At 38.0% G+C, this 16,189-nt stretch overlaps 1 protein-coding gene across 2 annotated transcripts in view; it reads left to right on the forward strand.

The window, feature by feature from the left end:
- UST (uronyl 2-sulfotransferase) overlaps positions 1 to 16,189 on the forward strand; it is a 160,626-nt gene that overhangs the window by 93,070 nt on the left and 51,367 nt on the right. For both annotated transcript variants that reach the window (XM_032184696.1, XM_032184695.1), the window contains exon 5: positions 7,333 to 7,486. In XM_032184696.1, coding sequence (XP_032040587.1) covers positions 7,333 to 7,486 — 154 coding nt within the window. The remainder of the gene's footprint in view (positions 1 to 7,332; positions 7,487 to 16,189) is intronic.

The following is a 16,189-nucleotide window of genomic DNA, read 5'->3' on the forward strand; positions in this document are numbered from 1 at the left end:
AATATTCACTGAATAGAAATCATTACTTGAAATTTAGTTACCATGGACTTGAAGGCCAGTGGGATTAGTCAAAATGCTTAAATTATCATTTTTTACTGTTGTTTTGGTTTCTGTGCTCATATTTGCACTGTAGATTATATTACTATTCTTGGAGTACATTAACTTGAGAAAGATGTTCATTAATCAGTAAGAGTCCAAAAACAAGTAAAGGAAAAGATCAGAGAGAAAAAAGTGACCTGTGACAAAAGACTGAAAGGGCAGAGAAAGAAACAAGAGAGAAGACTGGGAAAGAGGGGACTGTGATAAGGTAAAGGAAATACACTGTTCTTTGAAAGTAATGATATCAGAAGTGGTGGTCTTAAATTGCATCAGCAGAGTTCTAGATTGGGCATCTGAGAAAATGTGTGAACAAAGACGACAGCAAAGCAACAAAATGCAGTATACTCATGGATGCTGGAGTTGGTAGTGATAACTGCATAGCTGATTCTGCCTTGGGGCAAAAGTTGGATTGCGGCAATCAAGTCATTTCTGTAGTCCTCCTCACCCTTGCACAACACCTTATACAGACTGTTTAAACCTTGATTCAAAATTACTGATAATGGAGAATCTGCTATCCTTGGTAAATTCTTCTGATATTGAATTGTCCTCTGACTCTAAATTTTGAGTTGTTTTTCCTCATAATTTTTTTCTGAGAAAGCCAATTGACTCCTTTTTATTGGATCTCAGAATCCATTTGCCCTACTACTTGAAGGCTCCTTTTATCTGATTTTTCTCCTATGTTATCTTTCATGTGTAGGTTCTTATGCTGTGGTAAAGTCACCTTCCAGGCTTCTCAGGTGTTTTTATTTTCCTTTTCGTTCTGTTTTCAAGGTGAAGGCTCTGCCCTTCTTGACATTTTTTTCATTGCAAGGCATTTTTTCATCATTGTGACTCTGCTCTGAACATTCTGCGTGCTTTGTTTGAAAAGGACTCAGAGCTCAGTTAGTGCTTGTGTTGGTGCTGTGGCAGGTCTTTGCTCTTCTCCACTCGTGCATCATAGAAGAAGGGAAACTAGGATCATTTTGGCCTAGAAAATCTCACACTGCTGAGTGCAGGCATGCTGGTCCTTATAAAAATGGTTCCTTTCCTGTGAGTGTCCTCTGCTCTTGGTTCTAGGTACTTTGGTTTTGTTTTGTGATTTTTTTTGTTTGTTTCGTTTTGTGGTGGTGGTGTTTGTGGTTGTTTTTTTTTTTCTGTCCAACAATGTGTGTTTGCTTACCTTGTGGCTTGTTCAAGTGTCTCTGTACCATGAAACCGCTCTGTTTATTGTTCTCACCTCTTGCTACTTTATTATCTGAAACTGTGACCAGTGGTTTTCTGCTTTTCTTCTGAACCACAGATGGTGATATTAGACAGTATAGGTTCAAATACTGAAACGTAATAATATCCACAGATCCTTCTATTCAATGCTGATTGCTTAGAATTTCACTTTTGGGATGTGGCAGCCATGTTTTCAGTTGTTGTTTCCAGTCATGTTACATTGATTTTTATATTCTGTGCATTGTCACGCAACATGTACTACCAAGTTACGGGTTGTGATGAGAGGTGACTTTTCATTACACCCAGTTTACTGTATTTGAATTTCCATATGGTGCTCGTAGCATTGTCTTCAGTTGCTCTGTGACAGCCATTTCCACAAAACAGCTGGAGTCCCCATTAACAACCCCGATAAAAGCATGAAGACGGGAAGCTGCATATGCAATACCGAGTGCGTTGTAACTTCTGACCCTTGTCTACATCCTCTGCATGATAGCCTTCCTAAGAAGTCAGGTCACAAGATTTATGTGAATAACCATCTCAGCCAAATCTGTGCTCTCAGTTTTGAAGATGCGTCTTTCCTGCATACCATATTGGTTGATTTAATACTTCTGAAAGTGTTGTGTTAGCTGTTCTACTATAAATGTTTGTTTTTTTTTTTCATAATAATTTGTAATTTTTTTTCCATTCCTCTACATAATGTGCAACATTTGCTTTTGATGGAACATCTCCAAATTGTAGCAAAATGTTAATTAGAGGTCTAGAGAGTTCCTGAGCCTGACCTTTTGAAAGCCTTGAAAGCAAAGTATCTGGAATTAAGTGGTTTTAAATCATGCAGAGTTTGACTTTAACTGCTATTAGTGTTGTGTGGATAATTAGTGTTTTCACTCTTGCTTCCAGCTGTTCATTAATAAAACCACAAATAGTATTTCCTTCTCAAGTATTCCCTTTACTTGAGCTGGGGATGCTACATAGACACAGGCAGGAGTTGTGTCAGTGTTGGTGCTGTTCATTATCAATTTATATTTCAAACTACTTTGATATCCTTAGTGTACGGAAAGGCATAGATACGGATAATTTTCAGTATGTTTGCCATGCATGGACGTAAAAGGCTGGCAGAAATACAGCATAAAATATTTTGGGAGATCTACAGCATAGTGAAATAGAAAGCCTCACAGTGTAATCTGCCAGTTGTTCACTGGTCTGAGGCAGTTTACTAAGCAATTTCTTTGTGTTTTGTTTTGTTTGTTTTTTTTTATGATGACATTACCCAGACATGTCACTCGGGAGCTGAAATTTCTGCTGTTGATGTCACAGCTTCGGAAGGGGTAGTTTATGAGAGCAGTGTTGCCAGCTTGCACCATTTTACTGTTAACTTTGAACCACTGAGCACTTTGGATCACACCTCCCATTCAAGGCCAGCCCAGCCAAGAATGCAGTCTTGAAATTAAAAGAATTATCTCTGCACACTTCTTTTTTTCCTCCTAATTCCAAAGAAAAGCTTGAAAGCATGGCCACAGCACAGGGTAAAGGCACAAAAGCAAGAAGATAAACTCCTTGAGTTGGGAGTCTGGCAGTACAATGCAGCACCAAGCAGACAATACCTCAGCCCACTCCTCTGGGATTTGTTGCAAAAAAAGGTGGCAGCTCATCCTTGAGGAGGGTCGGTGGAGTAACCCAGAGTTGCCTGATGCCTCCTGTACAGAATGGGTTTGCTTCACCAGAAGTGTTTGTTAATAAGAGAGATTACAGTGACTTTTCATTTCTAATTCTGCAAGTAAGATACCTTTTCTGGAAGACAGGATTTGATATGACTTGATCTGTTTAAGTCCTGAAAAGCTGAAAGTTGTACATTGGGGTTTTTACCTGATCTTTCCTTGAATCTGTGCTGCAGACCAGGTACTGGAGCTGTAACACAGTTAATCTGTAAAGCTTCCTGGGCAATTGTGCTCTCAGCATGTTTGTATGAAGCTGCAGAAGGAAATTGGACTTTCTGAGAAGGACACAATATACCTATCCATGTTAATCTGACTGTCAGTTCTTGTTTGTTGCCATTATACATGTATTTAACTTACAGCAACCAACTCATTTGTTTAAGAAGACATTCTTCACATTAAAAGAGTAACAGGCAGCTGATGTTCTTGTAGAGAAAAGGTTGGGAATCTTGATTTCCTCTAGGAATGTGCTCTGCCTATAGGGATGAAGAAGCCTGCTTGTGCAAAGAGTTTTGTGCTGAGCAGACCTGCAGCAGCCTCCTGAAGTGAAGTGACAGGACTGCATTCATATTTAACCTTCCTTAAAAAAGAGCTTAAATGAAGAATGACAGGAGCTGAAATACACTCCATTTTACAGCAAAACAAATTGTTTGATGGAATTTTTTGAAATCTTTTACTGCTTTTTTCTTCCTGACTCAAATGGGGTTTGCTAACTGTTTTGGGCAAAGGTTTTTACTCATGTAAATAATAAAATCAGAATTCGTCAGAGACATTTTTCTATGACAGAGTTGCAACATCTGGCTTATTTCTCAGCCTTTTTTTTTCCTTTTCTTTTCTTTAAAAAAAAGAGGGATGGGGAAATGCTACAAATGAATCTAAGTATCATTGATTGAAGCCTGCAAATATGCTAGTTATTTTGATGAGGAATCTGAAAATACATCTGTCACAACAGAGTAATTAAAATTAATGCGATGTAATTGTATATGCTAAATAAATCGGAAGCTAAGTGCAGAAGGAGCATTGCAGAGGATCAGTGTGTACATTTTCAGTTCTCCGTTGGAGAGGCTGTGTCCTGTCCCACTCAACCCAATTATGGCGATGAGCTGCGGGGCGTGAGAAGGATCCAATATATTTACCAGGCAGGATCCAAATGTGATTCCTCTTATAGAAGATAAGCCTTCTGCTCAGGCCTAGAAGAACAAAATTATTTTTTTTTTCTGAATCCTTCACAACAGATATTTGGGAATACATAAGATAATATGATGTACATGTATAATGAGAGCACTATATGTTATTACTGTTTGCAGGAGCATTTTCAAGTGGGTGTTATTAATTTGAAAAGTTGCATTTGGGAGAGCTAAGTAATATTTAATATGATGACTAATAGATATCTAAAAATGGGCAGAATATACATGAACAAATGGAGCATTGATTTTCCTTTTTTTATCTAAATAGCCTAAGGTTATTGATTTCTAACCATCAGGATTTTTTTTTTTTTTTGTGCCCTGCAACTGCTGCTTAGCTTCCCTCAGAGTCCCAGTACAGTCCGTAAAAACAAATGGTTGGAATTTGGAGTATTATAAACCATGCTTAAAAAATGCAGATTTGAATAAGTGCCAGAACAGATTTAAGTTTTCTAAAAATTCCCTGCTTGCTGCCTGATGGAGCAACTGCAGCTGGGTGTATACCAGGCCGGTTAAAGTGTGCAGGAAGTCAGAAATTTGAGCTGTGCGGTGTTTTGGGAGGCCACAGTCTCCATTTCCAAAATGAGAAGTTCCTCTGCAGTACCTTGTGAGAGACTGACTTCCCATCCCAGCTGTCCTTTAGGGACAGATGAGCCTCTTCTCTCAGAGCTGTTGGTACTGAGTTTACAGTTCACGTGTTCAGGGACACGACTTTACCAGAAAAAGAAGAGGCTTTAATGCTTTGGGTGGTTGGTTATGCAATCCGACCACTCCTTTTACTTCAGAAAAGACAATGATTATTTGTTGAATATTGTATCTAGACAAATAATAACTGTCTGGTTTTGCTTGTTTTCCTCTGCTGAGGAGCGTTTAGTTTAGGCTTAGCATCTTCTACAAACCCCAGGCTGGATACCGCTGCTCTTTCGCTTCTCTGACTCTTGTAATCTTTCTCTATGTCTTAAGACAACTTGCTGTTGCTCTCATCTGTTCTTACTGTCTTTAGATTACTGTTAATCTGCATCAAGCAGCAGGAAAATAATATGTTTGGTAATTTAGGTGCAACCTAATCTTGCCTGCAATTTCACTTGAACAAGTAGTTTTTGTGGCTACCAGCCATGGCATTCACCAACCTTTTTCTTTTTAAAGATATTGTCAAAGGTTTATGCCTTTAATTTTCTATGATAATTGCAGGAATGTCTGGTTTTTATGTAAGCTTTATTTCTGTATAAAGGCAAAGACAGCAGCAAAAACAATCTCAGAGAAGAATTCAGGATGTTTCCATTACAGACATATGTCCAAACTGGGCTATGTGCTAATCAGGAAGCAAGAAGCATCTGCCTTCTTAATTGGATTGTTTCAAAGCTTTCTGCTGTCTGTGCATCTTCAAATTATGGGGGTGATCCTGCAACATTAAGGTCAATCAGATTCCTGATATGCATAAATAAATAAATTATTATCTAATTACTGGTGTACATAGGTAGATATGCATAAATAATAAGTTATAAATATACACAAACCTTTGCAGGCTGTGTTTACGGGTCTGGGGAATCATGGAGAATAAAAATAAATTTGAGAGTATGGGATTTTTCTTGTCTCTTACTATAAGTCATATTTTTAAACCATTTTGCTGTGTCTTTAATATTTATGAGGAGCCCTGATCTTTTATTATATACCTTCAATTATTTATCTGACTCAAAAATGAAGAAAACCTGAGAGTTGTGTTGTGTTTTTTTTTAATCTAAGTGGTGTCTTCTGTTTTCTGTCTTCTAATCTAATATTTCACATTTTATAAGAAAGAAATACAACCTGTGGCTTAGACAATCATATAAACAGCATTTAAATACTTAAATATGGCTATATCCTTCAGCTCCCAAAAATAAAACATGAGCTAGTGCTTAACTAAAGATTGTTCTCTTAAAGTGGGGAAACAGAGTGGAGAAACATAATGCACGCTTTTAGATCAGGAAAATTTCAAGTTGGATTTATCCTAGGAACAGCACCATCCAAATAAGTTTTACTTTGCTCTGTCTCACATCGTTTGCAGTCTGTAAGTCAGTTCCAGGGCATAAATGTTCATCCTTCTGTTTTGACCAAGGAAGAATGTAAGCAGCTTCCCTCTCTCTTTCCACTGGGTTGGCAATTTTCCCTGTCCTGCTAGTGATATGTGTTGATGTAAAATAAGCAGTCAATATTATAACACTCTGAAAATACAGTAAAATCACGTGCCGTATTTTCTCAAGCTCTCTTTTCCTCCCTTTCTCCTTTTGTATTCCGTATATGAAACTGAACATGTTTGTCTTAACTATCAGGAGGAGACAGGTCCTCTAAGATGCAGGTACCTATGCTGTCTTTTGCTTTTTTAACAGACCCTGGTCACAGATGGTTTTACACCTTCTTTTTCCTCAGACTTGTGTGTACTTGAAATTAATACTTAATTTGTTTTTTGAAGCAGGATTTTTCATATTGACTTTTTTTTTTTTTTTTCCGTGAAATGCAGTATGAGTGTAAGGTGCTAGATAGCCACTAAATAACCTCAAATTCAGCAGATGGGGCAGGTTTGGGGGTGAGGGGAGGAATATCTGCACAAGTTACAGCAAATAAATAGATGGAAATACCATACATATCTGTCAGTTCATCCAAAAGAAGCCTTTTGAAATATGCTTGAATGTTGCAAAATCCTTAGCACATTCCCACTCTTGTACAGGTGAAGGTGATGCAAAGCTGCCCTATGGCAGTTAGTGTCAGGCACTGCCTGCTCTGACATGACTTTTGAGACGGGAAGCAAGTGTTTAGAAAAAAGAAATGTTCATCCTTGGATTCATCTGCAAAAGGTTCTTCATCTGAAAATTATAAGGAGAAAGCTGAGAAGCATAACCATTGACACAGTGGAAAAAAATGGTCTTAAACTAAAATGTTCGTAGTCCACATACAGCTTAATGTGATATTTGCCATTACACCTAAATAAATCTCGTATGCATTTACAGTTTTGTAACTAGTCATAAGCATCTCAGCTTTACTTCTAGCTTTGTAAATGCTGTGAACTCTGTAGAGAATAGTTTGAAAACATTCAGGGGAAAGAGATACATTTGCCTATCTGAAACCTTCTGGTAAGATTCACCCATTTTTCTTCCCACCAGGTTTGGAGGAGACCAGCCAGTGTACATCAATATTATTAGAGATCCTGTCAATCGATTTTTATCCAATTATTTTTTTCGACGTTTTGGAGACTGGAGAGGAGAACAGAATCACATGATCCGTACCCCCAGTATGAGGCAGGAGGAAAGATATCTGGTATGTTTAAACAAAAGCTCCAATTATTGATGTCCCTGTGTAGATACATAATGCTGATGTTCAAACTGGATGCTTGAAAAGCAGGAGACCGAGGAACCTTCAGTGTTGTGGTTTTCAACTGTCTTCATCTTTCTTGGTCCTTAGTTTGCCCACCTTTATGTGAAGGCTGTTGCTGGTGAGTTCAGTTGTCCTGTTTGATCTTGTATAAGCTGGCAGCAAGTCCCAAATGCCATTGAATTTCAGTCCTCCCAGTGAGTTGGATCTGGACTAAGTAGTAAGATGTAATCATTCTGCCAATAGTTATTAGGAATATTCAGACAAAGTTTTAGGTTGAAGCTGCAGCAGTAAATATTCAGCCTCACTAGAGGAAAATTGGGAAAATTGTAAATTCAGTGTGCCCAAGTCTCTGATACTTTTCCTGGTGAGTTGTGCAATGTTTCTTCACACCAATTCTAGGTTTGGCTTTGTATTCTTTTTTGATTAAGAAAGTGGTAATAATGCTTGATGTGCTGCTGTTCATAACAACAGTTTTTATTTTGCACAACTGCTGAACTATCATAATGCCCGTAAACCTTTGTCACAGATGAGGATCCCGTGTCAGGAGGTGTACAAATGCTGAGGGAGGAACATGGAAGTAAGGGTGCTGGTTCACTTGTTTGATACCTGGTAACCAATCTCTTTGCATGCTCATCACCACCTACAGAAGAATGCAAAAAGGTGGAATTAAATATTAACTTCTTTATAATGGAGATCCAGTTTGGTTGGACTCAGCCTTCAGCCACACATGATCATGCAGAGAGGGTTCAGTGACACAACTCTGACAGGACAGCATGATGTTATCCTATGAGATGTTACAAGCCAGATGTACTGAAACATACAGATCTAATTCCTGTGTTTGTGTGGGTTTAAAAGCTAAGAGGGGGAAAAAAAAATAAATCACCTCTTATTTTCATTTGTGTTGGGGTATTCTTTCGGAAGTTATATTTAATTATTTATATGCATGTACACACGTACACATACACAAATCATTAAAAAAGCTACAATCAGAAGGAAATATTAAGTGGCCATCTGTTGAGAACATTAGTCGTTTTGTTGAAAAGGCTGTTTGTCATTCTGAGACTCTGATCATAACCTTCATAACCTTCATCAAAAATACTTTTTTTTTTTGCTTTGATCTCCAGTTCATTGTTAGAAGCCTGGAAATGTTTTTTGGAATCTGTCCTCCACCTCTCCTTGGCAAAGTTTGATTGTCAGTCACGCTACTCAAAGAGGGTGGTTGTTCCTGTCAGAGTAACATATAGGCCACCTGCCAGTGAAATTAATTTTAATGAAAGCCACTCATTCTGAATGTTAAGCATTTTTAAGACTTCTGCTATTCAACCAAGTAATGTATTATGTGACTGCATTTTAATCTTTTCCTTGGTGGTGCAAAAGAATCTGCTGGCATGTGTTTTAAAACTCAGGGTAATGGATTTTGTGGCATAGTAGCTTCAGAAGCCTGCTAAATCAATTGCCTGATGTAGCTGTGAAGAACTAAGCAGTTGGTTTTACCTCTGTGCGTGTGAGCCAGTGCAGCACTTCAGCACACAAGCGATGGCTGGCCTGATTGCTGTCCTCATACCTCTCACAGTTCTTCCCCAATGTTTGCCTTTTTATTTTATTGAAAATTTGACATAAAGTGTTGCTTTTCTGTGAGGGACTATATGAATGATAAACTTGAAGTTAAGAGATCCCAATTTCAAGTTCTTAATGATAACACTAACATATTAAATATTTTCTGTATTGATCACAAAATTAAACCTAAATCATTTGGGATGAGATGTGCCTGACTGTGAGCAGATGCCTGGAAAGCACAGGGTGGATACAAGAAGCTTTTACTTTTCTTCTTTCGTTGTGCCTCAGATCAAAAGCTAGGAAAATACAGAACTGCTGATTGTTACAAAAGGTTGTGCTCTTTGCTGAAGATCCTGAAAAGCCTTGTGCTGGCAGCAGTTAGTTACAAAATGGACTGGAGAACCTGTAAATGTCTAAGGCCAAGTAATTCCTGAGTTTTACCAGAGCCAGGTTTACATGAGGAAAGGTGCTCAACCTTTGAAACTGGGATATTCATGGCTAATTGCATTTTTCTCCTAGCACTGATGTTCCTGGCTTCACATCTCTTGGCAGATGTTTTGGCCACCCTGGCATTTTGGTCAATGACTGAACACTGCCCTTCTCTCTTGAGAAGCTAAGAGCATGCATTTTGTCTCAGAAACTTCAATGTGAAAGTGTGGGAGCTCAGCACCTCTAAAAAGTGGAAAAGTGGGCTTTTAAATAAGTAAATAAGGGAAGGAAAACATTTTAAAATCAGGTTTTGTAAAGTTCTGTACCCAGTGAACTCCTGCTGTGCCAACAGGTAGTGATATCCTTAATGGAGGCATTCCCTCCCCTTAGATCTGACCCTTAAAGAAAAAAGAAATGGGGGAGAGGGGGCTGGGAAAAAAAAAAAAAAAAAAAAAAAAAAAAACTTAGTCCTTTTGTTCCTTGGGTGCTCTTTTTTTAACTGTGAAAATCCTAACTGCTGACATTGCAAAGATGAGGAAAAAAAAAGACAGAAATTTCCACTGTTCGCTGATCATTTGAAATCTTCTCTGAATAGAGCTTCAGGCTTTGACTCCACTCCAGAGAAAACAACTATTCATTCAGGAGTCAGATAAATTGTTTTAAATGTTTCTGCAAATGTCTGTGTTTACCAAAATTTAATTCAAAGCCAAGATAGAAAACAAGTCCTTTATTCACAAGCCAGATACGGTGGAGGCAGCTGCTGCAATGTGAGACTTCCCATCCAGATTAGCCGGCTCCTTGCCCTGACCTGGCACTTTCTCAGCTGGAGTGAGTTACTGTCAGTCACCTAAACAGATCACTTCCAAGCTATCCCAAAATAAACAGTGACAATGCTTTAGTGTGGAATACCGTGGAGAGGGTGCTGGTCTGAAATCGTAGCAAGGACCTCAGGTAAACTCTCAAGCATGTTCATGGGAGAGTTGCCCTATGTTCCTGTAAGATGGGATAAATTCATGATAATGAATTCAAATTCATTGTAGTGGATGTGTTTCAGATTGAACTAGAATAAATACACTTTAATAAAGCAAGTAATCCCTTGTCAGTACAGCTATTATTACTGCTTGTACCCAGCAAGAGAAGATTACGCACCAGTTGATATAGCTTAGGCCTGAAAGTGCAGAAGGTAAGAAGCACTCCTGATGGTGTGACTACCATAAATGTTTGAAAGGTTTGTATTAAAATTGTCCCTTCCAAAAGGCCTATTAATGATTATCTGGCAGTTACTACAACTGCAGTGTGAAACATCGAAAGCAAAAGATATGCATGGCTTTTTCATCTTCCTTTAATGCATTCTAGAACTTTGATGTAGGACTGCCAAGCCTGAATAAAGGTGTGAAGCATTGTGAGCTGTGCCCTGTTGATTGAGTTGCAGAAAATTGGCTCTGTGTGCTTCTGATCTCTTTTAATTCTGGGATTGTTAGTAGCATGGCTTATAACTCAAGACCTAGATATCTTTCAGTTAATTTGCCAGGAGAGATTTTGTGTTAAGAAAGAGAGAGAGAGCGCTTAATAAATTAAGAACTTGTCATCCACATATAGGATGTTTCAGATTTTCATTATAATTAGTGGTTAAGTTTGCAGCATCTCTCTCCCAGGCTCAGCATAGTATTTCAATATCTCAGGAAAATAAATAGGAATTTCTCATTTAAAAAAATAATATTTGATCATATTCAGCTTTGGTTACATTAAAGATAATTTTGTAAAGGAACATCTGTCTTTTTGTTTTCTAAGTTAAACTTGTAAAAAGTGCATTAGGATCACTCTAAAGGAACAAATTAAAATTCAAAGGATGTTAGGAAACTTTCAAGTCAGAATTATTGTGATAACATAGACATCTCCTCTGACAAAGATTGGCTTTTCTTACTAAAATTTTTAAGCGGCCTGTTGGTTTTTTGGTTATTTCATAACTTACAAACAAAATTCTAAAAAATTTTCTCCTTCATAACTTTAGCTAGGTTTCTTGAAGTCCTTCAGTTTGCCAGAGACATGGCCAGTAGGAGAGGTCATGGCGCTAAGCCTGTGGCTGTCCCTCCCTGCTGCCAGTCTCCTCCATGTTTCTGCTTAGAAAGGAATGGGAGAGTTGCCTGTCTGCAGCTTGGGGGTGGGCACATTTCTATATGGGATTTTTCTGCCGAGGATCTCACAAATGCCTAGATGTTGACTGAACCACAGACTTTTTGGAGGGTCTGATGAACTTAGTATCATTTGGATTTAAAAACTGTGGCATGCAGAGGTTAAAATGATTTGCTTATGTCCATGCAGTGCATACTAGATATTAGGGAGTTCTTCCTTTTTTTTTTTTTTTTTTTATGAACCCAGTAACTGAAAATGGTACTTATGTTTAGTTGAGTATTTTACACACCCTCTGTTTTCCCTTCCTTCCCAAACATACAGTAGTCATTTTGCTCCCCGTGCCATATATCGGTGCTGAGATGACTTGAAGTGATCATTCGAGGCCTTGCAGCGTGTCCTGAGCTGCAGGGCAGCCTTGCAGCTGTACCCCTGGCCAAAGGATCACACAGTAGCATCAATCACTGCGGCTGCCGGGAAGGCACCGCCAAAGCGCAGCCACCTGTCAGCTGAGCCAATTAGAACAGTTTGCTGCTTCTTCCTTCTAACGAGTGCTTTTAATAGTCTCCAGCTGTTCTCTTTTGCTGTATTAACTCTTCACGGCATTTTTTTCTCGTGTTTTTTGTAACTCTTCGCCTGCTGTTTATATTCCAAAGCATCGAGCAAACTATCCTGCCCTCAGATTTTCCCCATTTTTTATTAATAATATATTGGGCCTTGAAGTTAAGGATAATTCAGACTCAGTTGGAGGAGAGACTGATTAAACAACTTATAAAGTAACATTAAAGGAAATGTTTTCATGGCTGACATTTACTTTTCAGTGACTTTAATTTACAAAGCAATATTTTTTAACGTTCCCCTGTGGATTTGCATTCCTAATGTTGCAACATTATGCAATTACATGAGAGTGAGAAAATGCGTCTTACTAATCTGTTTTCATTTACTGATCTGAGTCAATTGCATAGGGTAAATAAGCAACATATCGTGGTTTAACATTGCAGCACTAAAATCTTTTATGTAATTCATAATAGATATATTAATAGCAAATACACAAAGATATGGATTTTATTAATATTGCTCTTTTAATTATATCATTCTGTATTGCATTCCTTTTCATGGAGTCAGGATACAGGATAACCACAATATTTGTTTCAGAATTTAAAAACATGAGGTATTTTTTGTGCAATGTTCTACTGGTCAATTATATGAGACTGAAAAATTCTGCCTGTTGCAAATGTTAAGAAACTACACGAGAAATCTGAGGCCTTAAAATAACAGAGTCTTAGCACCAGCAATAAACTGTACATGGTATTAAAGCATTAGTATATACAGTAATTTATGTTCTTATATTTAAGGACCCAGCTGTATTAATCCCAGCTGAGAAACATGAATCTTCATTTTTATGTTGATTTTGCCAAGTTAGTTAGTAGTACTTTTATGAGTGTAAAGAATACAAGATAGGACTTGATGGTCTCTTTTTTGGGTGGGTGGGTGGGTTGGTTGGTTTTAAATGCATTATGGTAACATGGGGAACTATTTTTCTGCAACTTCTCTGTAGGAAGCTAGTGTTTGTGGGGTAGAAAATCACAAATGTCGAACCGAGTGTCTAATATGTTGATACTGGCCTTTTTGGGCCAAATAACTGGATAAGGGAAGAAGTTATGTCCAAGTTATATTTTCAGAATGTTTTGGAGATTTAAAAGAAGAACAAAAAAGAACATTCTTGGGTAGCCCAGGGATAAAAGTCAAGCCTCGCCTTCAGCACAGGCGGGAGGGCAGTTGGAGGGGTGTGTAGGCCTCATTTCACAGAGGAAACGACGTGGACTCAGTGGACAGTTACCAGTCAGTAGGGCCTGGGGTGTGGGGTGGATGGCTCTGCAATAGCATCAGCTCAGTTCTGGGAAAAAAAAAAAAAAAAAAAGGCAAATCAAAAGCCACAGGGAACAAAACAGAGAGCGTCATTGTGTATAAATCTGTAGCATGGCTGCATTTAACCTCCTCGAACATTTGTGACCTCCCATTTCCAAAATGGGTTTGGAAGAACTGGAAAATATCCAGAGCTGGGTAGGAGTAACGATGAAAGTATGGAATAATTTCCATGCAAGGAATGACTAAGTAGATTAGCACGCTTCAAATGAGGAAGAAATAAAGAGGAGAGAGGATATAACAAGACTAATTTGCAGAAGGCATGGGAAAGTTGCACAAAGAAAGAATATCTGGGCAAGATCTCTTCTTCAGGAAATCTCTGATTGGTACACAGCCCAAGCCTGGGGTGTAGAAGAAGGGTCTTGTTCTTCCAGTCCTGGCAAGGTGCGTGCTGAGAGGCCCTGGTCAGGGTCCTGGCACAAGTGGAGCAGTCTGCAGATCTGAAACAGGATGGCCATCGTTGTATGCTGGAGCTGGTTTGTAATGGGAAGACACTGGGAGGACCCTGGGAGGCAGTGGAGGCACCGTGTTTGGGGACAGGGAGAAGGGGAAGATTGGTGGGGAGCTCTTGGTGTAAGGCCAACAAAGTGTCTGCAGTAGTGCAGGTAGAATTAAGTATACAGGTGGCATTTTATTATTATTTGGTTGCATATATGTATTTCATGTGTTAGCTAAGAGTTGACTTAACTCTTAGCTTTATTAAGCATTATTTTGTCAGCCTATCTTTCTAATAACCTTAAGCTCTCATTCCCTACCCAGGAAAAAGTGCTGGGAGTGTGCAATTCACTTCCTCTTGTGCATAGAGGAACATGAGTAGATGTTCCTCATAGCCTATAAAGAGTTTCTAAAATCAGTGACTGATCCATGTCAGTCAAAATCAAACTTTGTATCAAACATTCCTGCAGATGAGTTCTACTGTTAGGTGATTTCACTTAGTTTTCATTACAGACATTTCTAGTTAAACATGTTGTGTCTTAACTTTAAACCAATTTCATGTTTTTGGGTTTATGCCACAGTTTTGTTGTCTTAGAGCTCCGATTGAATTATTTTTTACAATTTCCCAACAGGCCTGAAGCTCTTAATTGTTACACTGTATTGATTATTCTCAAACTTATCTGAAAAAGATGAGACAAATATATTTAAAGTGTGAAATGCACTCACAACTTTGCATTGTGCCCTGTTACTAGTAAAGGTGCCAAAACAGACAATGTGAAAATAATTAATATGGTGGTTTTAAACTGTTTTTTTTTTTTTTAAGTACATGCTTTCCAAAATGTAGAAATCTATTGTTTTTGATGTACAGTTTTTTCAGTAAGGATGAGCTTCAGGTGTTTTGATAACTTCTGTAACTCCTGATTGAGTGTTCACATTTTTGTTTCTCCTCATGTATTTCATGTATTTTTGATTGCTGTTAATGTGAAGAGAACAGGAGGACACAGTTAAGGAGACTACATTTAAATGGTTCCCAATAAATGGGTACTTACAATAATTAGCTGGTAAGTAACCATTGCATTTGAATGGAAACAAAGCTTAAGAGAACCTCGTTGTGTGATGTGCGTGTTCTGTTAAATGCACACCAATGTTTTGTGTTAAGCTAAAGAGCTCTGTGCTGTAGCAGTCATCAAGTAAAACCAATTATTGCTTGATACTTTTTTAGAATAGCAGGTTTTTTATCAAGAAGAAAAGAATAACTCCAACTTCCTCTTCTGTTAGCATAAATTTTAAAATTAATGTCTTTAAAGTTACATTATACATGAGCTAAATAACATAGACTTTGCATTAAACAACAAATAATATTTTTAATACCATATAATCATATTTATATATTCATCAATAGAAGTCTGATTTTTTAAATGCTTGGTATTGTATTAATGATTAATTAAAAAAGAAGGTTTGAAGTCTTGTCTAATGAAGACATAGGGGCCTTCACTAGAAAAGCGTACTAAATACCCTCCTAACTATGCTCCTTACTAGATCTGTTTTTCCTGGTTGTTTTATGCTCTAACCACATTAAATCAAAAATATTTTATTGACAGTGTGGTGGGGAGGGAAACTGCAGGACCTTTTAGTCCTCTTTATAGATGGCTGAGAGGCAGGCACCCCTCCTCTTACAGTCAATATATTGAACACGTTCAGCTTATGGTGTGATAATGTAATTTCAAGCAGTCAGGTATACTCTTCATTCTGTAGCTACAAAAAAAAATATGTAGGAACTGACAACCTGACAGAAAAAAAATATATATATATTAGCCTGTTTTATTTCTTGTCTGTCACTCTCCTTCCTCTTTCCTTTTTGTGGTTAATACATAAGTTTTCTGGCTGTCAGCACTGCCAGTAAAGTGAAATAAACTGAAATCTTGATCTCTAAAACTTCTTTGCTAAAGCCTTCCAGAAAGCGGAATCGCAGTGTGAGTTCAGTGTCCTGGGGTCAGCAGAATAACCTGCCTATGGCACACTGATAGCATGGTAAAATATAGCAGTGGTTTCCTAAAAGTATTCAAGACTATACTGTGCTCTAGATTCCTGGCACATTCACAGCTGAGATATTTAAGGTATTGTGCAGTGTTAAACTGTTAGTTAGTGTGCACAGTTAGACCGATGCCC

This window comes from Aythya fuligula, chromosome 3 (genome assembly GCF_009819795.1).
Source record: "Aythya fuligula isolate bAytFul2 chromosome 3, bAytFul2.pri, whole genome shotgun sequence".
Lineage (NCBI taxonomy): Eukaryota > Metazoa > Chordata > Aves > Anseriformes > Anatidae > Aythya > Aythya fuligula.